Below are 27,717 nucleotides of genomic sequence, written 5' to 3'. Positions count from 1 at the left end.
CTTGCAGTTCAAGGGACTCTCAAGATTCTTCTCCAACACCACAGTTCAAAAGCATCAATCCTTTGGCGATCAGCTTTCTTCACAGTCCAACTCTCACATCCATACATGACCACGGGAAAAACCATAGCGTTGACTAGACAGACCTTTGTTGGCAAAGTAATGTCTCTGCTTTTTAATATATTATCAAGGTTGGTCGGTTATTTTTCCCGTGGTCATGTATGGATGTGAGAGTTGGACTGTGAAGAAAGCTGATCGCCGAAGAATTGATGCTTTTGAACTGTGGTGCTTGAGAAGACTCTTGAGAGTCCCTTGGACTGCAAGGAGATCCAACCAGTCCATTCTAAGGGAGATTGATCCTGGGTGTTCATTGGAAGGACTGATGCTAAAGCTGAGACTGCAATACTTTGGCCACGTCATGCGACGAGCTGACTCACTGGAAAAGACTCTGATGCTGGGAAGGGTTGGGGGCGGGAGGAGAAGGGGACGACAGAGGATGGGATGGCTGGATGGCATCACTGACTCTGTGGACTTGAGTCTGAGTGAACTCCGGGAGTTGGTGATGGACAGGGAGGCCTGGCGTGCTGTGATTCATGGGGTCACGGAGAGTCGGACACGACTGAGCAACTGAACTGAACTGAGCAAATAATTAATTGATCCCCCTGCTCAGTGGCTCATGTATCTCGAAGACCTTTATGGAGCCTCTGCTCTGTGAAATTCTATGTTAGCAGTGGGGACACTAGGAGAAACAGGACACCCCCACACCTCGAGCGAAGGTCTAGGAGCTGCTGTCACATGAGGAAGCTGGAAAGACATCCCCTAGTCGCAATGAACCATGCAACACAGGGCGGGGTGGTGGGGTTACAGGAGGAGCGTTGGAGTGTCGGCACCTGAGCCAGGGTGGTTTGGGGCTTTGGAAAGCTGGGTTTTTTCTGTGGAAGGTGATCGTGATGAGGACGGGTGGTGGCAGCCCTCAGACTTGCAGACAGTGTGTGGGAAATTCTGAAATGAATCATTGCTGTGAAGTGTCCTTTTGCATCTTGGATAAAGTCCAGAATGATCTCTTTCTTGGACAGGAAGCAAGGGGCCCTGGCTCTTGTCGCATTGCTGTTGATCACAGGGGCAAATGAGGTGTTTCCATACCACATATCTGCTAGGAATTCTGCAGAACTTGGTCGCACTCCCTTGAAGTGGTGCCCAAGAAATCCATGAAACAATTCTCTTTTTCCTGGGACAGGGGATCCAGATCATAAGGTGTTAATTAGCTTTAAGTTTTCTTGATTGTGTTTGCCCACCGAAATCAACGAATCAACCTTTGTTGGGGCTGCAATGAAGGAAAATAACGGTCTGGATGGAAGACCAGCTGAGGCAGAGGACGAGAGTGGTTCTTGCTTCTATTTCCTATAGCAGCTTGGGTCCTGCTGGAACACTCCTCCACACCCAAATTTAACAGGTCCTCTAACTGGAAATGGGGCTTAACAGGTAGCTAAAATGATGAAGAATCTGCTTGCATTGTGGAAGACCTGGGTTCGACTCCTGGGTCAGGAAGATTGCCGGGAGAAGGGCATGGCGACACACTCCAGTATTCTTGCTTGGAGAATTCCACGGACAGAGGAGACTGGCAGGCTACAGTTCACGGAATTGCAAAGAGTCAGACATGGATGAGCGACAGACACTGTGGTCCACTATGGTCTAAGTAGAAAAGTTTCTTAGTTTTATTTATGAAACATCCTGTTTGGCTGGTTAGCTATTCCACATCCTACTGAGGGTCATATTCTCTGACATGCCTGGGCCACAAAACAGCCAACCCCATCCCACAGTGGAGAGTGGAGGAGTGTCTGGCGGCAACATTGTGCGAGATTGCCATCCTGTCATCACAGTGCCAACAGCTGCCAGGCCCTGCGAGCTCTGTACTGTCCCTCAGGCCCATCCTGCAATGCAACACATGGGGCTCCACACACCCGCTCGCCTCCCAGATGAAGAACTGAGGCCACGGGGCTTGGGCATCTTCCCAAGACCATCTGCTAGTGAGGGCCTGGGAGGGCTCAGAGCCCTGATCCCAATTCCTCTGGAGTCCTCGCCCTTCCCACCCACCCCATGCCATGGCCCATCCTTCTGACTTCCCACACCTTCCTCTTGTCAGTACTACACGATGCCTCTGAGGTGACAAAATGCAAGCCCGTGGAAGGAAGGGGACAAGGAGAATAAGAAGCAGTGTGGAGCTGCTGTGTGCTTGGCTGAGAACTGACTCTGCTGAGGGACAGTGTCTCTGTCCAGTGCCAGTGCCTCCATGTGAGGGTGGCTCCCTGTCTCTGCTGATGCCATGGGTCCACCTGCTCAACTGAACCTGCCAGGCTGACCAGCTCCTCACTCAGCTGGAAGAGGGGAGAGCCTGACTGTATGGCCTCAGTGCCCACTGGGATAAGGGCCTACAGGAGCCTCCTCCGATACAGGAGTGCAGGGAACACAGGCAGACCTCCGAGGCCCCAGGTCTCTCCAGCTGCAGTGAGGAAGGGGAGAAGCTGGAGGGTCTCTCCGCTGGGGACTCGGGGCAGGGACACCAAGCACAGGGTCAGGAGAGCCAGGCTGAGAAGGGCAGGCCTTTGACATCATGAGAGCTTGTGTGTGCCCAATGCATGTGTCCTGAACACCAGCTGAGGAAGACCCCTTGGTGCCATGCGAACCCACTGTCAGGCCCCGGGTGGTGCCTGGAGGATGGGGACCAGAAACCGCAGCTCCTTCAGGACCCACGGGCGAGGAGGGGCCCCGAGTGGGGTGGGTGGGGGCAGGAAAAGCCACCTAGCCAAGCTGCCCACAGATACCAGTCTTCCGTCCCCTTCGGAGGAACAACCAGCAGCCTCCACCGACAATCACAGCCTCCAGGGTCATGTTCCAGTCAGATGAACCAACCTGAAGCAATGCCTTGTCAACCTGTTTAGGAGCGCAAAGGCAAAGGAGCAAGCCCAAGTCAAGGCCTGGAAACTCCATTCTGGCCGCCAGTCTTCAGGTCGAAATGCCCTGGGAGAGCCTCTTCCACACCTTCTTAGTTCTCCCCTTTCAGACACCAGGCTGTGGCCCTCATACAGGGCAAATGACCCTGCTGAGTGGCAGAACTAGGGGGACACTGTCCCTAGGGGCACAGTGCCCTAGGGTCCTCACACATGGGCGTTTCAAAGGTGCTGGTCTCTCCCCTACATGGTGATTTTGAAGAACAGTGGCCCACAAAGGTCAGAGAACACATCTCCAAATCCACTGCCCCATCATGCATGTGCAGTAAAGACAGGTGACTCTCACTTGTGTTGCATCCAGTCCCACACCCAGACTCTCATCCATTTTCAAATACAGGTAGACAGGGGCATCCTTTGGTCACATCTAGCTCAACTGGCCCTGGAAGTGAGTGTGTATAAAGGAGGCCCCTTGCAAAGCACCTAACCTGTAAGCTAACAAAATCATTCAATGTACCAGCCATCTGGGTAAGGGAGAAGAGGTCCACAGTGGTGGTGGGGGAAGGGGCAGGGGCAGGGTTGGAGAAAGTCAGAGTTGGCAGTGAAATGCTTGTTTCCAACAGAACAGGCTGTATCTTGAGCCCCAGTCAAGTCCTTAAAAGGGCATGTACCCATGGGACACCCAAATTGGACGTGGGAGGCCAGGACTGGGGATAGCAGAAGCCAAACCACCCCATTTACAAAAGGAAACAGGGATGTCGAGTCAGCTTCCAGGGAGTCTGAATCCAAGTCTGAGACTCCGGGAAAGGAGCAGGGAAAGCACACACCCAGGTTTTCCCAAGGTGAGCCATGAGAGTGGTCTTTGTAGGAAGAAATGGAAACTGAAGGCAACAACCTGTAATGTTCAGTGGGATGACTTCTGGGGGTGGGCAGAATTAAGGAGGCTGCAAGTTCAGCAGAGCACCTGGCTGTGCCCTCCCACACGGCGTCGTGTGGAGTCTGTGTCTCAGGTGCTTGGGGAACACTCAAGTGGAACATGAGGTCACTCCCACTGTGCTTGAGCACAGCCTATTCTTGGGAGAGCTCGACCTGGGGGCTGCTGGGGGCAGGACAACAGGACTCTGACTTTGGGGCCATCTGAGTGGGACCTACCTACCGGCAGCACCATTTGGGATAGACCAAAGCCAGAAGAGGGGCAAGGAGATGAGGATGGGGGTTGGTGGGGGTATGGACAAATAACTCAGGCTAGGCAATGCAGTGCACTATGGACCCGGTTATCTGGGAGGGACAGTCGCCAGGAGCCCATCTGACCCCTGGGGTCTCTCTCAGTGGAAGCTGAGCCAGGGCTCACCAGGGCCTGGCCCTTAAGCAGAAGCCAGCCACAGGCCTACCCATTGGTAGGGAAGGAAGGAGGTGGAGCCGGGGGCGTGTTTCTCAATCCATCCAGGGCCTGGCCCCTTGAAACAAGGCATCTGGCAGCAGATAAGCGGTTTTTCAGGCAACCTGAAACATGTTTTTCTGTACTTTCAGACAAGAAACAAGCTGGGGATCCCACCCCTGTCCATATCCCCCTCCCCCACACTGGGTGCAGGGCTGCCTCTCCACATCACCTGTGTGACATCATGAAACAAGGGAGCTGACCACTTAATTTGCTGCCAGATTCTAGAATCTCCAGAGATTATTTATGGGGCCCCCCGACCCTAGTCTGAGGCCCTTCTGCCCTGAACATTCACTGCTTGGGTAGAGAATGCTCCTGAGCTAGACTGGCTCCATGGCTAGTTGGATTTCCAATGAGGCACATACAGCCCCGCTGGCCCCATCAACTGAAGGGGAGCCCACAGTAGGAGACCCCCCATTCTTCCCCGATGCAAATGTGTATTCAGGGGAGGTGTATTCAGGCAAAGCAGGGTGACCAACCCGAGAGCCTACATCTGGGCTCCCAAGACAACACTTCCCCTAGGGCCCAAATGCAGAAACAGCCAACAAGGAAGAGAACAACACTGTCCTCAGGCTGGCATTCCCATGAAGCTCTGGATAATCATGGAAGATGCAGCCTTCACCTTTGTGTGCTGGAATGACAAGGGAGACACAGTGGTCATCAAGGAAGATCTCTTGCAGACAGAGGTCCTCCAACGCAGAGGTGTGGAGAGGAATTTCGAGACAGACAGCATCCAGAGTTTCATCTGTGAACTGAACTTGTATGGGCTCAGTAAAATCCATCCTTCAGGTGTAGGGGAAAAGAGCATGATGGTAAAGAAGAAAGCCCTTCCAGGGAGACTAGACTAGACGAGCCGAGTGCGGGACGGCTTTCATTTCCCAGGAGAACTTTTTTATTCATGAGAGGGTGGTTAAGGAAAGAGAAGAAAGCAGGGCCTTTTATGTTCCACAAATCCCCTTAGACAGGATCCACATGGGTGACTCCAGATCCTGAGAGGCCACTTGATGCCAGGGACCACTAGTAACACCTCAAGCGAGGCCGACCCCAGGAGAGCTCTAGGGAGCACACTCGATAGGGCCTCATAACCTGCCAGGAATGAAGAGACCTTGTCTCCCTCCTTAGTGAAGGCCAGGACTGTGGTGGGGAGGAGGGCAGTGAAGAATGGCTATTCTCCCCCACAAGGCTAAAGTAATCCATTTCCTTTCAGATGTATCACAGCTCCAACTTTCAGAGAGACAAGCCTCTCTTCCTGCAGAACATCCAGACGAAAGGCAACCCCATAACCACTGCTCAGCCTACCACCAGCACAACGATGACTCCAAAGAGAAAGAAGCGAGTGTTGACAACCAGACACTCTCCTCGACTCCATCACAACGAGTCCACCCAAGAGGCTGACAAGAAGGCCCAGAAGGGAACCCCAACTCTTCACGGAACTCACGGCCAGCACTCTTTTCTATTCTGTGGCCTCTGGTACATGGGCAGTGTAGCCGTGCAGGCCGAGACATACCATCTTCCCAGCGAACACGGCAGTGGAGAGGGTACATCCAGAAATGCCACATCTGTATCCCCGGCTACTGCTGGAAGGGACACCGCAGGGTCTGCCAGAGCCTCCCAGAGTACCCAGGTTATGGTTCGGTGATTATTATGTACAGCACCTATTATTCCATCGTGAAGGTGGCTATTTCAGTCGTGGCCCCAGGTGAGGCCCCTGAGGTGGAAGAGGAGCAGGAGTCCTCAGATTACAAGTGTGCCCTCTGTGAATAGTTCAAGGACAATCCCAGTCCCTGAGCTGCAAGATCCCCAGGGACACTCAAAAGCACTCTCTTGTAATAAAAAGTCTATTTCTGGCTCTAATACAGTAAAGCAAAACTTCACTGGAGTAAATAAAGAATTCAACAAGAACTTTGAGTCTGTGTTCTTTCTGTCCATCCATGCTATTCACACACAGCACTGGACGAGCCACATGAGGCTGGAAGCCCATGCCCCAGGTAAGCTTCGGTCCAGTCCTCATGGTCCATTTTTATCTGAAGCAGCAGCATTTCACACGCTTTGCCAAGGGTCTGACTCACAAGTTGAGCACTGAGGCGAGCCCAGGACAGGCTGGTCCCAGTGCCTGCCTGCCTGCCACTCAGCAGACAGCCCAGCCGGGCTCCTGAATTTGGGTGTGTCACCTTCCATGAATCATGCACCCTGAAGCAGAAGGGCCTCCTCTTGTGTCCCCCGATGATGCCATAAGCTTCTGATCAATAGTTGAGAATCTCCAGCTCCCAATCCAGGGGCCTCCCCAAGAGGCCTATTGGAAAGTAGGGTGACCCCACTAGCCAAAGGCCTTGCAAACAATGACTCAAACCCAAAGACAAGTACAAGGTTTCCACAAGGTGAACACTAGCCCGTGTCGTTCTGAGCTCACAGCTGCATTTAGGAGCCTATCTTTGGACATGGAATAGCCAGGCACCGCGTCCAACACACACACACTTTGTGAGCCAAGGGACACTTTTCAGCAGGGCAAGGGTCACCTTCAAGGACAAACCATGGCCTGTTTCTAGGCCTGTGGGCCTCTCCATGAACCAGAGGCCTTGCCGCTGCTGAGGCTCAGCCCAGCCCCTGGCCCTCCCCCATCACCTGCTGGACACTGTTCCAACATTGTGAAGTTTGGACCAGAACATAGAGGAAAAAACTCTAACCGGTTTCTTAACAACACATTCACAACCACCCAGACCCAGCAGGTCCACAACGAGTGGCGATACCACTTTTTCGTAAAGGTCAAAGTCCCGGAGACTGTCGCTGAGTCCAGAGCAGCAACACAGAATGGAAGTCCTGGGCCCAGCCCTGCCCCAAGTGGGCAGCCCACTGCCAGTCGGGGCCAATTCAGACTGAACCAGGTGAGCATGTCCAGGGCATGATGGTGACTGGACAGTATCACCATGAGCTGGTCTCTTGGTCACCTTCCACTTGACAGCCTAGTCTGGACAGGCCTTCTGCCCAAAGGGGATCAGGTGCTCGAGGATGTCCACCTGGAAGATGTCCTTCCAGGCCCTCCCTGGGGCAGGTTGCAGCAGCCAGCGGGGGTTGGTGAGTACAGTCAGCACTTCTGTTGCAGGTCAGGCAGCAAGGCTTGATTCTGCAGCTTCTACACCTTGTCGGGACCTAGGTTTTCTGGGCACAGCAAAGTGACCCCAATATCCACGAGACCTGCGTGCAGACAGGACACAGAAGGAGAACAAGGTGATTCAAAGTCACGCCTGCTAGAGACTAAGACCACATTACGGAAGGGAACCTGGGTGAACTGGATTCTCTGTCTGAGCATTTCAGTGGGCTCACCTCAGCAAAGGGAATTCAGGATGAGGCCAAGCGAGGGAGGGAGAAAAATGAAAGGGAGAGGCCTGGTGCTCCAGGAACTCACCAGGACAGGATTAGCTCTCAGTCTGACCACTGCAGGCCGCAAGGTCAGAGCAGGAGGGCCCTGGAGGGGAGCCGGTGGACATCAGGTCCCCAAGTGATTCACCAACAGACAGCTGTTACTATGAGGCCTCAACCCTGGGGAGTCAGGGGATTTGCTCTGGCTCTGCTGCAGGCAGTGGGGATCGGGAGCCCAGGCTGGGTGCTGTGGGGCCTCTCATGTTTTCTGCCTGGCACACACACATATGTACATGCACAGAGACAAGTGCCACATGCAGACCTGGATCTGGGCGGGACTCATCCACAGCCTCTGCTCCAGCAGCTCACACCAGGCCACATCCTCCCAGTCCGGTGCCTGATGTGGACGGCCAGGGAACAGGGCCAGATCCGCATAGCAAGGGCCGCCCCCACGTTTCTAGGTTCTTGACACCATTTAAGAAGAAACCTGGATAAGACTTTCAGAAGGACAGACAGCTGAACTTCTTCTCCCAGGGCTCCCAGGGCCTCACGTGGCTGTGGAAACACAGATTCACAAAGGCCAGGAGTCTGACAGAGCAGCCTCCAAGCTCAGCCCTGTACCCGACATCAGCCCCACATGTCCGAGCATCCTCCAAGCTTACTGACACAGAGGGGAGGATCACAGAGGGCTGGCTCCGTCCATCCATCTCCACACTGTCTGTAGACAGGGGTTGGCGAGCCAGAGGACCCGTCCATCACATGCAGTCTGTGGGGAGGTCAGGAAGGAGGGTAGGACAGTGGGAGAGAGGCATGAGGTGAGTTTGAAGACAGAGGGAGTAGAAAACCTGGGAGCATTCAGGAGGGAGAGCGGGTCCCCTGGCTTCACAGCCCAGTGGCTGGGCTCTGGTCCTCTCCCAGCACAGACAGGCACAGTCCTGGGCTTGGTTTCCCCCAGCCCTGGGCCCCACCCCAACCCTCAGCTCCCTGGCCCCATCACTGCCCATGATCTGCAGATCCCCCATCTTAGCCCAGGGATGCTGAGCACAGATCTGTGCTAACCAATCTGGCCTTGACCCTGGGGCTGCCCTGGACTTCAGATGCTCTGCCAGGTGTCTTCCCCAGGTGTCTTCACCTTTGGGAGCCATCTTCTTCCCAGCCCTTCCCACACCATGGCCTCCACTGTCAGCAGATGCACTGTCCCCTGCCCAGACCCTAGAGAAAGAACAGAGAGCAGAAACTACTAGGATGGATGTGTTCTTGCCAGGTGCTGGGATGGCACCATGCAAGGGTCACAGAATTCAAACCTCAAATAACATGCTAGGTTACTGTCACCTCGTTCAACTGCTGAGGAGGAGCCGAGGGATAGAGAGATAGCCCATGACTGTAGGGGACATGACCATATGCACCTCCATTCTCACTTCTTTCCTTGTACCTGGTTGGGATTCCCTGTTTACTGTAAGGGAGTGGAGGAAGAGGAGCAGAACTGTGGTCCTGAACCTCAGCAGCATCTCAGCACCTTGCAGGGAGCCTCCATTTCCATGTGTCTGTGAGGACGGGGACAAAGTCCCAGAGGCACCCAGCTCAGGGCCTTTCATGCCTTTCCTTCCCCGAACACAGCAGAACCTCAGTTCTCACAGGCCCACAAGGCCCCACCTTATCTGGCATCTACCCTAGTGGTCTGCTCTCTTCAGCCCTGGATTCACCCCCAGTATCTATGAAGGCCATCCTTCATATGGATGGAACACACATTCCAGTGTGTTCCTACCTCAGAGCCTTTGTAGGGTGTGAGGAGTCACATCATGTCCACTCAGAGTCAGGTGCTGGAGCCTAAATCTCAAGTACGTCAGGATGACCTTACAGACAAAGGAAAGGTCTTCTCAGAGCTGACGGTGGTCAGGTGAGCTCATTAGGATGGAACCTCCTCTAACAGTATGGCTGTCCCCATACAAAGGACACATTTAGAGACAGACAGACACAGGAGAACTCCAGGTGAAGAGGAAGGTGGAGTTCTCCAAGCACAGACACGCCCACCACGGCCAGGAAAGCCCCAGAAGTGAGGGGGGAGATATGGGACAGTCTCCACATCCGTCACGAGAACCAACGTCAGTCGACACCTTGACCTCAGTTGCTGGCCTCCTGAACCAACTGGAGTTGTAGTTTGAGCTACCCAGCCTGTGTGACCCTGACACAAAACCCTTTCTCCAAAGAAGACCCTTTCTTCAAAGATGACATAGATGTCCAAGAGGCACAATGAAAGAAGCTCAGCATAAGGTCTTAACTATTAGACAAGTACAAATCAACACTCCAATGAAGTATCACCTTACACTGGTCAGAATGGCCATCATCAATCAAACCTATGAAGAATAAATGCTGGAGAGGGTGTGGAGAAAAGGTGACCCTTTTACACAGTTGGTGAAATGTAAATTGGTACAGTCAATAGGGAGAACAGTATGGAGGATCCTTAAACAACTACAAACAGAACTACCAGATGATCCAGCAATCCCACTCCTAAATATATACCTGGAAAAGACAGAAACTCTAATATGAAAAGAGACATGCACCCCAATGTTCATTGCAGCACTATCTACAGCAGACAAGATATAGAAGAAACCCAAATGTCTATCAACGGATGACTGGATAAAGATGTGGTTTGCGCCTGTGTGTGCGTGAGCGCATGCAAACACACACACACACACACACACACACACACACACACACAGGAATACTGCTCAAACATGAGAAATAATGAAGTAATACCATCTGTGGCAACACAGATGGATCTAGATTATCATATTAAGAGAAAGAAGTCAGAAAGAGAAAGACAAATATTCTATGGTATCACTTATATGTGGAATCTAAAAAGATGATACAAATGAAATTGTTTACAAAGCAGAAACAGTCTCAGAGAACAAACTTATCCCCAAAGAGGAAAAGCAGGGGAAGCGATAAATTAGGAGTTTGAGATTAACAGATACACATGACTATGTATAAAATAGTACTACTGCGGTGCTGGGGAAGACTCTTGAGAGTCCCTTGGACAGCAAGGAGATCAAGCCAGTCCATCCTAAAGGAAATCAACCCTGAATATCCATTGGAAGGACTGATGCTAAAGCTGATGGGAAAAGCTGACTCACCTGGGCTCTGTCCTCTCCGCACCTGAGTCCGTTCTCCTCATACCAGGCCCCCAGTCTCTCAGATACCAGGACGTCAGGAAGTCAGGACAGGCCTAGTGTGCTCTTCTCACCCCAGGGGCTCCCAGGGCCGATGACAGGGGCGGGAATCTGGGGTCTGTTCAGTCCTCCTCAGGAACCACACTTTGAGTCTGGGTAGGACTTCTGATTCTCTCTCCTCCCTTACTAAGCCCCCAGCCCTTATACCAGGACTCCAGTCTCTCTGAGACCCAGATGTCAGGACGTCCACTCCCTATACCAGGACCCCAGTCTGAACCTTGTATGTTAGGAAGTCAGCCGCCTATATCAGGTCCCCAGTCTTTCAGAGCCCTACTGCTGCTGCTAAGTCGCTTCAGCCGTGTCCGACTCTGTGCGACCCTATAGACGGCAGGCCAGCAGGCTCCCCCATCCGTGGGATTCTCCAGGTAAGAACACTGGAGTGGGTTGCCATTTCCTTCTCCAGTACATGAAAGTGGAAACTGAAAGTGAAGTCGCCTAGTCGTGTCCGACTCTTAGCGACCAATGGACTACAGCCTTCACCCATGGGATTTTCCAGGCAAGAGTACTGGAGTGGGGTCTCTGAGCCCTGGATGTCAGGAAATGCAGCATATGTTCATTTGCCCTATGTCCTCCTACAGCCCACTTCTCTGGGGTCCAGTGTCCCCTCAGTCCTCCCTCAGCATCCTCACCTTGACCTCAAAAGAACTAAGATCTTCTCCACTGCCCATCTGAGGCCCTGCCCCTTCTATCAGTTGCCTAATGTCTCTGAGATGCAGATGTGGAAGTCAGAACAGGCTGCCAAGTGCTCATCCATCACCAGCGTGGCCCAGGGCTGACAGCAGGGGCAGGGATCTGTGGGGTTCCTTACAGCCTCTCTCAGGGACCTCATCTTGAGCCCTGGCAGATCCAAGGATGCCCCTAATGTTGACCCAAGGTGGGACTCTCATGTCAAGGCTCAGGGAGCACAGAGGGTGGATGAGCACATGTTGCATTTCCTGACATCCAGGTCTCAGAGAAACTGGGGACCTGGGAAAGGGAGCGTGTCCTCACGTGAGCAGAAGGAAGAAGCCCGGTTCCTCCAGAGTTTTAAGTTGAGGACCCTGAGGGAGGACTGTGCGGACTCTGGACCCCAATCAGAGGAGACCTCAGAGAAGCCTGAAGCTGCTGTTGGTCCATGGCAGCTGTGGAGCAGGATGAGCCCATCGTGCGTGGTTTCACTTCCTTGTATCCGGATCTCAGACTGGAGACCTGGTATGGGGGCTGACTTCCTGACATCCGGATCTCAGACTGGGGACCTTGCATATGGGGCGGGGCCTTAGGTGGCCCGATTCCTACGCCTGGTGAGGTGTCAGGTTGAGGACGCTGAGGAGGAACTAGAGGACCCTGAACCCCAATCAGAGGATACCTCAGAGAAGCTCATCTCTGTCGTCAGTCCAGGACAGCTGTGGGGGTAGGATGAGCGCAGCAGGCACGGTCTGACTTCCTGACATCCGGGTCTTGGAGAGACTGGGGCCCTGGTATAAGGGGCGGGGCTTCAGTTGGGGAGAGGCGAGAATCCCAGGTCTCGCCCGGAGGCAGGTGAGGTGCCTGAAGGAGGACTGAGGGGACCCTGCGTGAGGACCGACGGAGCCCCACAGATCCCCGCCCCTGTAGTCGGCCCTGGGAGCACACTCTCTGTGCCTTCCTTACATGCTGGTCTCAGAGAGACTGGGTATCTTATGAAAGCGGCGGGGTCTCAAAATGGCGGACGGGACAATCTCCGGTCCTGCCTGAAGTCCAGGCTGCATGCGAGGATGGACTGAGGCGGAAACACCCCAACAGGGAGGCAGGGATCCTGGCCCTTGTGGGGACTCCTGGAGGCCCTAGGGTGGGGTGAGCAGTTTCTTGACCTCTGGCTTAGGGACCTCGGGAGGTGAGGTTTTTTGGGTGGAGGGCGGAGGCTTCAGGTCAGCAGAGGCTGAACTTCCCACACCCGAGGGAGGACTAAGCAGACCCCTGCCCCTGTGGTCAGTGCTGGGAGGCCAGGCAGGATGTGAGGATGAGCTGAGGACCGAGCATCTCCCCAGCCTAGGACCCACTGGAAGCCCCGGGCAGGTTTGGCCGCATGTGGAGCCTCTTAGCGCTTTCTGTTCAGGCTGGGATCTTGTTCTGAATTTCCATGCAGGTCCCCACAGGGGAGGGACCAGGTCGTGCCAGGGGCAAGGTGAGCACTACAAGGGAGTCCTGAGGGGACTTCCCACCACACAGCTGGGGGGACCTCACAGAGTCCACGCCACGTACTATCACGGAAGGCTCAGGGCTGTGCCGCAGAATACCCCCGAGCTGCCACCTACCTTTTTCTCACAGGAGCTGCAGGTACCAGGAGGCGAAGGCAGAGGACTGATGCTCGTGTCCTACCAGGAGTAAAGGTGAGGAGGGTACCCTGAGTGTGAACCAGGGACTCCCCATCCCAGAACAGAGGGGACCCCACCAGGGCCTAATCCCACCACCTTGTCAGTTGTGGAAATCTTGGACTCTGCTGACTGCCCCTTGGGGAGCCACCTCACTTCCTCCTTCCGGTAGCCAGGGGACTGGCTGCCCCGGAAGTTTGCCCCTTTGAGATCTGAGAGCACCCCTCAGGAGGAGACCTGTAAGTTGCCTGTGTCAGTCCACCGAGAGTGTGGTTCTCAGCTAAGGCCATTCAAAGCCCCGCTCTCCTCCAGCCTGGCCTGTGGTCCCCACCTGTCACCCTGGCTGACTCTTGTCTGTCGTTTGATCCCAGGCATTGCTCTCCTTGTCGAGATGAGTGAGCTGAACAAGCCCGAGGAAGATTTTCAGGACGCTGGTGAGGCCCAGGGGCTGGTGAATGCACATCTCTTGGGGGCTGAGGCAGGGGTGGCTGCATCTGCCTCAGCCTCCTCCCCCACAGTGTCCTCCTTAGCCACTGGGGAGTCCTTGCCCAAGGAAGCGCTGAAGAGGATGATAACTAGCCTAGTGAAGTTCCTGCTCATCAAGTATCGAGCCAAGGAGCTGACCTCCCAGGCGGAAATACAGAATAAGGTCCTCAGGGATAACCAGGAATACTTCCCGGAGGTCTTCAGCCAAGCCTCACAGTGCCTGCAGCTGGTCTTCGGTGTGGAAGTGAAGGAGGTGGACCCCAGGGAGCATATCTACATCATGGCCCCCATCCTGGGCCTCACCTGTGATGCGATGCTGAGCAGTGGGCAGAGCATCCCCAAGGCCGGCCTCCTGGTGCTGGTCCTCAACCTGATCATGCGGAATGGAGACCGCGCTCCTGAGGAGAAGGTCTGGGGAGCACTCAGCAGATTGGGTGTGTGTGTCGGGAGTGTGCACTGTGTCTTTGGGGAGCCCAGGATGCTTCTGACCCACGCGTGGGTGCAGGAGGGGTACCTGGAGTACCGGCAGGTGCCTTACAGCCACCCTGCCCGCTATGAGTTCCTGTGGGGTCCCCGGGCTTATGCAGAGACCAGCAAGTGGGAAATCATGGCATTTCTGCTCAGGGTCAATCAAGGGGCTTTGAGGGCCTTCCCACTTCAGTCTGCAGAGGCTTCAAGGGAGGAGGATGAGACGGCCTGAGCCAGAGCAGCATCCATATGATCCTTCACTGTGCGATTGAAGAGGGAGCGGTCAGCCTTCTCAGAAGTGAGGGCCTGGGCAGTTTGGGGAACCAGTGTATAGGTTCTTTGTGTTCCTGTTCTGTATGATGACTTGGAAATTCACCTGTTTTCCTTAGAAAATTTTCAAACTTTGATTGTTTTCATAGAAGGCTAAATAAACTTCAGTGTCTTAGCTTCGTGAATGATGCTGATCACAGTGCGTTTGTGCTTACCCAGTTCATGAGCAAGAGTTTTGCTGCTTTGTAAAAGAGATTTTACAAAAGACAAGAGATTGTGTTTTATGGTCCTGAACAGGATGCAGTGGAGTTGGAATTAGGAATCTTTTGGAAAAGTGAGCTTACTTAGCAGTAATATTGATGATGGAAGAGATGATAAAAGCAATTGTAGTGAATTCGTGGTTCTGTCCTTCTTGTGTGTCATTTTCAAAAAGTAAATAATGTCTTGTTCATTTGGATTTGCCTGGGTTATTTAAGGAAGTAGCAGATAATTAGTTGAGTCCCCTGCTCACTGGCTCATGTATTCCGAAGACCTTTATGGTGCCTCTGCTGCATGAAAGGCTGGGTTGGCAGTGGAGACACTAGGAGAATCCGGATACCCCCACACCTTGAGCGATGATCTAGGAGCCATAGTCAGACGAAGAAGGTGGAGAGAAGTCCCCTATTCGCACTAAACCAGGCAACACGGGGTGGGGCGCTTGGGCTCCTGGAGGAACGCTAAAATGTTCATGTCTGAGCTAGGGCGTTCTGGGGCTTTGGGAAGCTGGGTTCCTTCTGTGGGAGGTGATCGTGATGAGGCTGCGTGGTGGCATCCCTCAGACTTGCAGACAGTGTGCCTTGGGGGTGATGGGAACGTCTGAAATGGATCATTGCTGTGAGGTATCCTTTTGCATCTTGGATAAAACACAGAGAGATCTCTTTCTTGGGCAGGAAGGAAGGGGTTCTGACTGTTGTTGCATTGCTGTGGACCACAGGGGCAAAGGACGTGTTTTCTACCACTGCCCCACCATCTGCTCAGAATCCTGGAGAAGAGCAAATGTTGCTTTGCAGTATGGCCCAGTACTCCCTGGGCTGGCCCTCTTCTCTCTGTCCTGGGAAAGCTGATTACCAATTATATTGAAATGACCATTTATTTGGTCATGTGGACTTTATTTTGGCCACTTGTGAGCATGCTCTAGATTTCAGAGGGATAAAATGAGTGAAGAGAAGCTGCTGTGTGTAGAAATCCTGCTGGGTGACTGGATCCTGGAACTTTGATTCCCAGCTGGGAAAGACACTGGTTGCTGCTGCTGCTGCTGCTGTTTCTGCTGCTAAGTCGCTTCAGTCGTGTCCGACTCTGTGCGACCCCATAGACGGCAGCCCACCAGACTGTCCCGTCCCTGGGATTCTCCAGGCAAGAACACTGGAGTGGGTTGCCATTTCCTTCTCCAATGCGTGAAAGTGAAAAGTGAAAGTGAGGTCGCTCAGTTGTATCCGACTGAGTGACCCCATGGACTGCAGCCTACCAGGCTCCTCCATCCATGGGATTTTCTAGGGAAGATTACGGGAGTGGCTTGCCATTCCCACCCCTCAAACACACGCATATACCCAAGTTGAATAATACAACCTCTAAGAGGAAAACGCCCAGAGCAGCAATTTTGACTGGTTTTTAAATTCTGTTCCCTATTGAGCTGCCGATATTCTGAGGTATCTTGAAATCAAAACTGTTTCCAGAGGAGAGAGGGACAGAGTCTGCGATCCAAATAACAAAATAAATAAGTACTAGTCAGAAAAATGCAACGTCCACCAGTGTCCCTATGTTCAGGCAGGTTCAGAAGTGTGGAGGCAGCAGAGACTCAGAGGTTAAGGTTGTGCCTGGCATCAAATGACAGGAGCGAGTTCGGGCCTAAGGAGGTGCTGAGGTCACTCACTGCAGTGGGATGTGTGGGCAGGTGCAGGGGGCTGAAGGGGCAGCTCTCCCTGCTGAGTGTCAGAGAACAATGGGAACAGAAGATGTGATTCTGGCCACATACGTGGCACCTGCCGCATAGTCAGTGGACACTTGGAAATGGTGGAGAATTTCAAGACCCATGGGACCTGCTCAGACTCTCTTCCCCAAAACAAAGGAGATTTTGTCATAAATTCTAACCGCTGCTCTTTGTTGAGCATCTGCTAGGCAGTGTGGAATTGGAGTGATGTCATGTATTCATTCACTTCTTGTCTTCCTCTCTCCCTGCATACATGGGGACATGGCCCTGCCAGGCCTCTTCACTTTGGAAGGGTCATGTGATGACCCATGACCAGTGAATTTGGAGAAGAAGCATTTTTGTCACGACCATTTGTTCTGAAGGGACACGGGTGCCTGGGAGTTAATCATCAAGTCAGGAAAACACACAGACAGACAACTCTGAGTGAGACTTCTCTCCCAGAGACTAAAGTCCTGCACTTCTGACCCTTGAGAGAGGCTGGCGCACAGGGAGCTGGCTGCAGGAATTTCACCGGCCCCCACCCACAGCCTGCCACCACCCCTGGTGAGCTGCACTGTCAGCCCCTTCGGGGCTCTGCTCAGTCTCCATCAGGAGGAGAGCAGCCAGCTGCCAAAGGTCCCTGTTGGGGTTGGGATCATACTCCTCATGGGCCCCAGTCACGAGGCCTCCCACCGCTCCTGCCCAAAGTGCCCCCTCTCCCTCAGAACCTGGCCTTGGGTTTTGTCCTGCCTGCCCCCCACTACTGAGAACGGCTTAGGCCCTGATCCTGATGACCTTATGTGTGTAGAAGTCCCAGAGCAGCATCCCCTTCCACGGTGCTTCAGCTCGAGCCTACAGGACTTGACACAGCCCCTAGGTGAGTCTCCTCGTGGTGGGTCAGTAGTAATCATTGCCAGATGTGCGGGGCACATCTCTATGATCCTGAGGTGGTTCAGACCATTTCCTGTGGAATCCCACGTGTTGGAGTAAACTCAGGATCTTTGAATGTGACTATTAGGTCATGGCTTTTGAGCCTGAGTAAGAGAGGCAGAGGGGTGTCTGGTCAGCCACCTGCACAGCCAGCTATTAGCCAGTCGGGCTATTTGAGCAGAGGACAGGCTCTAGCAGATGGCAGGGATCGTACCCAGGGCTCTCTCCCAGGTGCCAGAGGCCACAGACTCCAATGAGGATTCGGAAAGGAACCAGGGAGGAAAGGAATCTGGCATCCCAGGGGTGCAGGCTGCACAGAGGGTTGGCTGCCCCAGAGAGGTGGAAGCAGCAAGCCCCTGGAGATCCCATCTGACTTGCCTGGGACTGGCCAGGAGAGGGAGGGGAGTGTAGATGGTGCTGCAGGAGAGCTGCCACCCTAGCCTCCATGAGGACATCCATGCCCTGGGGCCAAGGCCAGGACCACAGCCCTGGGGGGCACTCCAGGATGGATACGTGACAGCTCTCATAACAGGTACTACTCATGCCCCTTATTGGTTATGGCTGTTAGGTGTGGTTGGGTTCTTGCTCTGGGTACGTAAGAACCTCAGTCTTTCAGCTGGTAGGAGGCCCAAACTGCCCCCTGCCCCCACCGACTCATCTGGAGGTCATTTCCAGGATCCAGCATCTTCTGCAACAGCCTCTGTGTGGAAACACACCACCCTGTTCCCAGGCTGATCTTGCCCAGGGCATCACCGATTGGACAGGCACCTCCCTTGGCTTAAGGAGTCTCAGCGAATGTTCTGCTCCTCTGAGAAATCCCTGTGTTTCCTCATGGCTTCCCTGGAGGCTCAGTATTAAAGAATCCGCCTGCAATGTGGGAGACGCAAGTTTGATCCCTGGGTGGGAAGGTACTCTGGAGGAGGAAATGGCAGTCCACTCAAGCATTCTTGCCTGGGAAAACCCATGGACAGAGGAGCCCAGGGGACTACAGTCCATGGGGTCGCAAAGAGTCGGATATGACTGAGCGACTGAGCATGCTCACATGTATGCACAGCTAAAGGTCTGCTCTGGACCTTTGTATCTTTGGCAAGACCCTGACCCCTGCTGCAACTTGCCAGACTTCTTCTGTGGCAAATACCACTGGCAGACATCTTAAAGTGGATTTTGGGCAATACAGGATTCCAAGTCTACCCCTGGCCTTGGGTGGTGGCTCTTGCCATATCCAGGCAAAACATCTATGAGTTTGGATCAGGGCAGTGTTTGTGGGGTTTGAGAAAAAAGTGGATCCAGAGATGTTTCTGTGGTGGAAGAGACCCAGTTAATATATCGTATGGGATTGGAGGTTAAGGGAGAAGAAAAGCTGAAGATAATTTAGGAAGGTTTGTTTCACGCTTACAGGTTCTGTGTGCTTGCGTTTGGTTTCCTTTCTATTTCCTTTTTAAGCATACTCAGCATCTTTTCCCCAATATTTCCTTGTCTTTTTAATTTTGAAACTGTGAATAGACTAATTTGAGCTTTTCTGTTGTAACCCTTTAAGATTTGAATAATATTTGTGAAAATCATGGAATTCTCATATGCCCACACCCAGTTTCTCCTATTACTAATACCTTACACTAATATGATACGTTTATTACAATTAATGAGGAAGCATTGATGCATTATTTATTATCAACTAAAGCCCATACTTTACTCAGATTTCTATAGGTTTTACCCACTCCAGGATCCTGGCCAGGAAACCAGCCTAACATTTAGTTGTAATGTCTCCTTGGGTTCCCCTTAGCTTTAACATTTCTTTGTTTTGGGTGATATTGACAGTTTTGAGGAGTACTCAGTAGATGTTTTGTACAATGTCCCTTGATTGGGAGTTGTCTGATATTTTACTCATGCATAGTCAGACATGTCCGAGCACCTTCCCTTTCACTTTCATGCATTGGAGAAGGAAATGGCAACCCACTCCAGTGTTCTTGCCTGGAGAATCCCAGGGACGGCGGAGCCTGGTGGGCTGCCATCTGTGGGGTCGCACAGAGTCGGACATGACTGAAGCAACTTAGCAGCAGCAGCAGCAGTCTTGGATTATGAGTTTGCGGGAGGAATATTACTGATAAAAATCCCATTCTCATCACATCATATCAAGTGTATATTCTCTTAGCACAATTGATCACTGATGATGCTCTCATTGATCATCTGGCTGAGGTAGTGCTTGTCAGGTGTCTATTGGATAAAGTGATTGTTTTATGCCCCCTTTCCATCCTGTCCTCTTTGGAAGAAAATCACGATGGACGGTCCATGCTTCATGGGTAGGGAGTTATGCTCCATTTTCTAGAAGTGGGAGTGTCTGCATAAACTGGAATTTTTCTCTGTGGGAGATTTGCCTATCCTTGTTTGTGTAATTAAGAAATCATTAATTTTTTATCATTAATCATTACCATTAATCATGGTATTTATATTACACTTTGGGTTAAAATCCAATATAAATTTATATATTTTTATTTTCAAATTGTTCTCAGATTGGCCATTGGGAGCTATTCCTGTCAGTTCCCTTTGTAAATAACTTTGCCATACCCCTGGTAATGTTGCTCTGTTTTTTCAAAATTTTTTGAGCAATTTTTGTTTTTCACACCCTACAAAGATGCTCTGGGTTCATTTTCCATATTTCCTGACCCAATTCTAGAATCATCAGTTTTCCATGGAGCCCTTGTTCCTTTTATTGTCGAATGGTATACACTAATTATGTTCATTGGTACTGAAAAGTCATTGGTTCTGGGGAACTATTTTTGACAGGGCAAATAATTATATGTGTACCCCCTATCTTGTGTTTATTTATATATCTAGAAATATTTTATTTGACACAAAAAACAGAGGCAGAAAAAAGAAAAACCCAGATAAATTGGACCTCATCAAAAAAATAAAAATGTGCATCAAACAACACAATCAAGGAAACCACCATATGATACAGCAATTCCACTTCTCAGCGTATTTTCAAAAGAAAATGAAAATAGGACATCAGAAAGATATTTTCCTTCCTACATTTACTGCATCATTGTTCACAATATCCAAACTATGGATACAACCTGAGTGTCCATCAATGGATGAATGGATAAAGATGTGACATATTCAATATACAGCCATGTGAGAGAAGGAAATCATGCCATTTGCAACAACTTGGAAGGAGCTTGAGGGCATTATGCTAAGTAAAATAAGTGAGACAGAAAGAGATAAATACCATTTGTTGTCACTTACATGTGGAATCCTGAAAGGACAAACTGGGATTTCCCTGGCAGTCCAGTGGGTAAGACTCTGCGCTTCCAATGCAGGGAGCATGTATTTGATCCCTGGTTGGGGAACTAAGATCCCACATGCTGAGCAGAAAGGCCAAAAATTTTTTAAAAATAAATGAAAATAAATTTAAAAAGTATAAAGGACAAACAGAGAAATGGAGACAACAGTGGTGTTTACAAAGAATTAGGGGATGGGGAAATAGGGAGAGACTGTTCACAGAGTACTAGCCCCCACTTATAATACTAACAAGTTTTGAAATCCAGTGTAGAGCAGGATGCTTATAGCTCACAATTCTGTTTCAAATATTTGACTGTTGCTAGGAGAGTAGAACTTCTACGTTCTCACCACAAAAAAAGAAATGTGACAGGAGGGCGGTGGTAATTAACACTATGTCAGTAATCATTTCACCATTTATAAATGTATCATATCAATATGTCAAGAGTTTTGCTTGAACTCCATCCCTCCTTGCTAGCGAGGCTTCTCTTCTAGTGGAGTAAACCTAACTGCAATGGTGGTGCCATTCACCCATGTGATGCTTCCAGATTTAAGCAAGAAACCGTTCTAAGTGTGAGCAAAATTTTAAGCATCCCCTAGGAGATGCTGTCAATTCTGGCTCCAGTGCAGCATCCCATATGACATTCTGGAAACCAATCTGCAGATCAGAATCCTTTTCTGCTTGTTTTAGTGTTTTAAAGTTGGCATCTGTAAGTTGTCAGACTTTTTAAATTTCAAATTCCCTTACCTTCCCTGACTGAACATCAGGAATACCTAATGGGACTGGAGGACACATGCAGGTTAAGAGTTGCTTTCCTGGTTCAAAGATTTGTTACTCAGAAAGCGTCACCTCTCTCCCCACATGCAAACAGAGAACAATGTGAGTCCATTTCCCAGCTTTGACAATTACCACCACACAGTCAAGTGTAGTAAACACCACATGACAGAGGAATATGTAACAGAGCAGAAGACATAGGTTAAGACGGTCTAAGAGTATCTTCATAGTCTTCCGCTCTGCTAAAGTCTTATTCTAAATTTTGCACCTGGTCTATGGCCCTCTAGTGTCTTGTATATTTTCATCAATTGAACTGTCTTTGAAGTGAACTTGAAACACATTTGATTAATCCTTCACAAAGTGATGAATTACTCTTGGTTCCGGTTATCTGAATGAAGAGCTTCAGAGAGAGACCCACCTGCCCTGGAGTAGAGCCAAGGCCTCCCCACACAGGGGTCAGGAGCCAGAAGCTTTCCCAAAGAGATGAGCATATATGTTGCAATATCTGTAGAGATAATAAACAGAGACATTCATTCTTAATGTAGAGGATCCTCAGTTCTAGGTCACTTTGCCCTACCATGGGCTTCCCAGGCCATTTCGCCAGCTCTAGGGTGGAACCCAAAGTCCAGGTTTACAGAGGTCAAGACAAGGGCCACTCTACCCCTACTCCATCTGTGTCTGGGTCTTACCCACTCTCCCTCCACAAAACCCTTTTGGCCAACCCTTGCCAGCTTGGAGGGGCTGCACAGAGAGCTGGCTCTCCAGGGTAAGATCTTGAGGACACCCTTTTCCCCCTCTGGGAACTGGAGACATAATCTCTAACATGGTAACTCCATGTCTCCCAATGACTTTTAGCAGTTGCTCCTGTAGTGAGTAAATGCCAGTGTCTACAGAAGCTGTGCTGAACTGAGAGTGGCGGTAATTTATTTCCTAGAACTCCATCACTTTCTTGTAGGAGTCCATGAAACAGTCCTTCAAGGTGAGAAAAGTACCATGGTATTCAAATAGCTGTGAAGTTACCTCAGTGGACAGCCAGAGTGTCCTGCAGTGTGTGGAGCTCAAGAGTAAAGTCCAGAGGTGGAAAAAGAGGGACTCGTGGTTTTCACAACCTAGTCTGATATTTTAAATTATTTTGGCCACTCAGCATGCAGGATCTTAGTTCCCCAACCAGGGATCAAACCCACGACCCCTGCAGTGGAAGCACAAACTCCTAACCACTGGACCATGAGGGAAGTCCAAGTCCCTACAATATTCTTAACCAGGATGCCTCAAAATGGTCAATGTCATGAGAAAAAAAAAAAGGAAAGTCTGAGAAACTTTCACTGCAAAGAGAAATTTAAGGAAATATGGCAGCTATGTAGACTGTGGTATGCTGGATGTAAAATGATCCTCTAAGAAAAAAAGAACATGAGTTAAAGACTAAATATAAAAATATAAGCTAATTACTATAAATATATTCAGTTCAGTTCATTCGCTCAGTCGTGTCCAACTCTTTGTGACACCATGGACTGCAGTACACAAGGCCTCCCTGTCCATCACCACTCCCGAGTCCACCCAAACCCATGCCCATTGAGTCAGTGATGCCATCCAACCATCTCATCCTCTCTCATCCCCTTCTCCTCCTTCCTCAATCTTTCCCAACATCAGGGTCTTTTCAAATGAGTCAGCTCTTTGCATCAGGTGGCCGAAATATTGGAGTTTCAGCTTCAATATCAGCCCTTCCAAAGAACACTCAGATATTAAATAAATTAAAACTTAAGTAAATCGATCAATTAAGTAACTAAATCCTAAACATTACATATGAATACATTAAATACACAATTATTATGAATATAGTATAAAAATAAAATATAAAATCTATCTCAGAGAAAATATGGCCTACAAAGTCAAAAATATTTATGATTTAGCCAATTACCGGAAGAGTTTGCTGATTCCTGGTGTAAAGCAAAATAGCATGAACATACTGAGGGATTTATAACATGGGTAGAAGCAAAAACCCCAGGCCTAGATCTGTAACCCTGTGGTGGAAGACTCAATAACAGCATGGTAGACACCTAAACAGAAGCAGAAGATATTAAGAAGAGGTGGCAAGAATACACAGAAGAACTGTACAAAAAAGATCTTCACGACCAAGATAGTCACAATAATGTGATCACTGACCTAGAGCCAGACATCTTAGAATGTGAAGTCAAGTGGGCCTTAGAAAGAATCACTACGAACAAAGCTAGTGGAGGTGATGGAATTCCAGTTGAGCTATTTCAAATCTTGAAAGATGATGCTGTGAAAGTGCTGCACTCAATATGCCAGCAAATTTGGAAAACTCAGCAGTGGCCACAGGACTGGAAGAGGTCAGTCTTCATTCCAATCCCAAAGAAAGGCAATGCCAAAGAATGCTCAAACTACTGCACAAGTGCACTCATCTCACACGCTAGTAAAGTCATGCTCAAAATTCTCCAAGCCAGTCTTCAGCAATATGTGAACTATGAACTCCCAGATGTTCAAGCAGCTTTTAGAAAAGGCAGAGGCACCAGAGATCAAATTGCCAACATCCGCTGGATCATGGAGAAAGCAAGAGAGTTCCAGAAAAACATCTATTTCTGCTTCATTGACTATGCGAAAGCCTTTGACTGTGTGGATCACAATAAACTGTGGAACATTCTTAAAGAGATGGGAATACCAGACCACCTGACCTGTCTCTTGAGAAACCTGTATGCAGGTCAGGAAGCAACAGTCAGAACTGTACATGGAACAACAGACTGGTTCCAAATAGGAAAAGGAGTACGTCAAGGCTGTATATTGTCACCTTGCTTATTTAACTTATATGCAGAGTACATCATGAGGAACGCTGCGCTGGAAGAATCACATGCTGGAATCAAGATTGCCGGGAGAAATATCAATAACCTCAGATATGCAGATGACACTACCCTTATGGCAGAAAGTGAAGAGGAACTCAAAAGCCTCTTGATGAAAGTGAAAGAGGAGAGTGAAAAGGTTGGCTTGAAGCTCAACATTCAGAAAACAAAGATCATGGCATCTGGTCCCATCACTTCATGGGAAATAGATGGACAAACAGTGGAAACAGTGTCAGACTTTATTTTTTTTGGGCTCCAAAATTACTGCAGATGCTGATTGCAGCCATGAAATTAAAAGACGCTTACTCCTTGGAAGGAAAGTTATGACCAACTGGATAGTATATTAAAAAGCAGAGACATTACTTTGCCAACCAAGGTCCGTCTAGTCAAGGCTATGGTTTTTCCCGTGGTCATGTATGGATGTGAGAGTTGGACTGTAAAGAAAGCTAATCGCCGAAGAATTGATGCTTTTGAACTGTGGTGTTGGAGAGGACTGTTGAGAGTCCCTTGTACTGCAAGAAGATCCAACCAGTCCATTCTAAGGGAGATCAATCCTGGGTTCATTGGAGGGACTGATGCTAAAGTTGAAACTGCAATACTTTGGCCACCTCATGCGACGAGTTGACTCACTGGAAAAGACTCTGATGCTAGGAAAGGTTGGGGGCAGGAGGAGAAGGGGATGACAGAGAATGAGATGGCTGGATGGCATCACCGACTCTGTGGACATGAGTTTGAGTGAACTCCGGGAGTTGGTGATGGACAGGGAGGCCTGGCGTGCTGTGATTCATGGTGTCACGGAGAGTCAGACACGCCTGAGCGACTGAACTGAACTGAGCAGCAGAAAGGTCAAGAGAGTAAGGTGATAGATACCTGAGCACAAAAAGAGGCCTACCATCAGAATTCAGATAGAAATACAATGGTACACATGACCATAGGATAGGGAGTCCATAAACACAATGAAGAATGAAGATGCTCAACTGGTGTTTTCAGCTCCTGATAAAGACTTCATGCTTTCCAGGGTTTGGGCCATGATGTTGAGCAGTCACTGGATGGAATTTGACCTGAAAGAATAAAGAGAACCCAGGTGAACTGAATGTGTGACTTATTGAAACACCTTAATCTCAAAGTGAGCAAAGGATTGTTCTTAGATGGGAGTTTAAATGGGCCCTTCTTTTGAGATATTCAGAGGTACATCACAAAGTGAGAACAGTTAAACCTTCTCCATACCCAGTGAGGATAGTATATAAGAAAACAGATCCAAACCCCACACCCAAAAGGAACTGGGGAGGATGAGAAGAGCCCAGGTGTGATCACGTCATTCTGCTGCTTAATTCTCTACCACCCATAAAAGGAAAGCTTCCCAGGTGGCAACAGTGGAAATGAACCTGCCTGCAAATGCCAGAAACATAAGAGATGCAGGTTCGATCCCTGGGTTGGGAAGATCCCCTGGCGAAGGAAATGGCAACCCACTCCAGTATTCTTGCCTGGAGGATCCCATGGACAGAGGAGCCTGGAGGGCTACGGTCCATAGGGTCACAAAGAGTCTGACACGACTGAAGCAACTTAGTGTGTAAAATAAGGTCCACACCCCTTCCTCTGATATTCAGGGTCCCTCTAAGTTGGACACAAACTGCCATATATTCTTTTTTTATTTTTATTTTACAATATTACATTGGTTGGTTTTGCCATACATTGACATGAATTCGCCCCGGGTTTACATAAGTTCCCCCTCCTGAACCCCCCTCCCACCTCCCTCCTCCCTTTATCCTCCCTCTGGGTCATCCCCGCATGCCAGCCCCAAGCATCCTATAACATGCATTATATTCTTTATTTACACCATGATCCCATTTATTGTTTTCCATGTTGGAAGACTTCTGTTTCACTGCAGGAAATAGGGCTGATGATTTTTTGTTGGGTTGTAATCTGTGAAGAAAGCTGATCGCCAAAGAATTGATGCTTTTGAACTGTGGTGCTGGAGAAGACTCTTGAGAGTCCCTTGGACTGCAAGGAGATCCAACCAGTCCATTCTAAAGGAGATCAATCCTGGGTGTTCATTGGAAGGACTGATGCTAAAGCTGAAACTCCAATACTTTGGCCACCTCATGCAACGAGGTGACTCACTGGAAAAGACTCTGATTCTGGGAGGGATTGGGGGCAGGAGGAGAAGGGGACAACAGAGAATGAGATGGCTGTATGGCATCACCAACTCGATAGACATGAGTTTGAGTGAACTCCGGGAGTTGGTGATGAACAGGAAGGCCTGGCGTGCTGTGATTCATGGGGTTGCAAAGAGTCGGACACGACTGAGCGACTGAACTGAACTGAATCTGTGTGACAAGTTAGCCACAGTTAGCAGTGATTTCTGGCTGGTTATTTAGGAAATGATCCAAGTGCTATCTTCCTCTCTTCCTTATTTCTGCATCTGAGCTCAAGAGAGGAGAAAACATGACAAATACTCCCTCAGCTAGGTGATCAAGTTAAATATCAATGGTGATAAATCATGTTGATAGCATGTACCCTTGATATGATGTGATAAAAATGGCACTTTGTTTCTCTGGTCTTCCTCCCCAAAACTCATTACCCAAGTTGAATACTTTGGACTAGCACTTCTTTTTATGATGACTGGATGTTGATTTCTATTAATACTTTTCTGTATCAATGTAGGTATGATTTTTCTCACTCAATCTGTTATTGTAATAAGGCAATCCTGGGCTTATGCATTCCCAGATTCATCTCTCATTCTTCTTTGCTCTGTTCTAGAATATAGGGGGCGAGTCTGGCAGGCTGCAGTCAAACTAGCCAACAGTTGGCTGACATTTTGGTTCAGTTAACCAGAGACACCAGCAAGAGATTAGAATCCTGGAAGACAGAGCAGTCAAAGATTTTTCTCCTTCCTATGCATCAGGTGGCTTGTCCTTCAGTGGTTCCATATTCTTCATGGCTCCAGCCATTCAAACATGAGATTGGCCCATCATGACTCTGGATCCTGTTGAATCCAACACCCAGGTTCAAGTAACACTCTTTTTTTTGTCCTTCCACCCTTGATGTGAGTGATTTCCCCATGTTGCTAATAATTGGGTTTCCCAGTTCTCTCCTGCTTGGCTCCCTACCACTTTTGTAACCAACCCCTTGCATTACCTTCTCTCCATGTTAGGTATTTACAGTTATTTCTATTTTCCTGGACAATCCTTTACTGTTACATGAAGCCAATTATAGTGACTCATCTTCTAGTAAACTCCTTTGCCTTCCTGGCATAAACTCAGCTCTGTCAGCTGCAGTTAAATATGTTTGTCTCTTCTGTAATTAATAAAAATAATAATAAAACAAAATATCCCTGGGCTCTGAAACTTTCCACAAATAATGCATCTTTCTTCATCATCTTCACCGCCTTCTCAAAACTAAATTTTACACTGACTGTTTT

At 49.6% G+C, this 27,717-nt stretch overlaps 1 protein-coding gene and 2 pseudogenes across 4 annotated transcripts in view; 2 read left to right on the top strand and 1 right to left on the bottom strand.

The window, feature by feature from the left end:
• Nucleotides 1–15,532, top strand: part of LOC129535148 (melanoma-associated antigen 10-like) — a 92,713-nt gene extending 77,181 nt beyond the window's left edge. The window contains exons 1-4 of one of the 4 annotated variants that reach the window (XM_055393758.2): nucleotides 12,443–12,485; nucleotides 13,254–13,315; nucleotides 13,669–13,731; nucleotides 13,816–15,532. In XM_055393758.2, coding sequence (XP_055249733.1) covers nucleotides 13,689–13,731; nucleotides 13,816–14,483 — 711 coding nt within the window. In that variant the 5' untranslated portion in view covers nucleotides 12,443–12,485; nucleotides 13,254–13,315; nucleotides 13,669–13,688 and the 3' untranslated portion in view covers nucleotides 14,484–15,532. Of the gene's footprint in view, nucleotides 1–12,138; nucleotides 12,358–12,442; nucleotides 12,486–13,253; nucleotides 13,316–13,668 lie in introns of those variants that run through there. The other 3 variants (XM_055393757.2, XM_055393753.2, XM_055393755.2) reach the window with 3 other exon arrangements.
• LOC129535147 (heat shock transcription factor, X-linked member 3-like) lies at nucleotides 4,621–6,410 on the top strand (annotated as a pseudogene).
• LOC129564077 (protein EOLA1 pseudogene) lies at nucleotides 7,341–8,444 on the bottom strand (annotated as a pseudogene).
• Nucleotides 15,533–27,717: the final 12,185 nt, after the last annotated feature.

Source organism: Moschus berezovskii, chromosome X (genome assembly GCF_049115385.1).
Source record: "Moschus berezovskii isolate FMDL1 chromosome X, NW_MosBer_1.0, whole genome shotgun sequence".
Taxonomy (NCBI): domain Eukaryota; kingdom Metazoa; phylum Chordata; class Mammalia; order Artiodactyla; family Moschidae; genus Moschus; species Moschus berezovskii.
The sequence above is the reverse complement of the archived record's forward strand: the minus strand, read 5'-3'. Positions and strand labels throughout refer to the sequence as shown.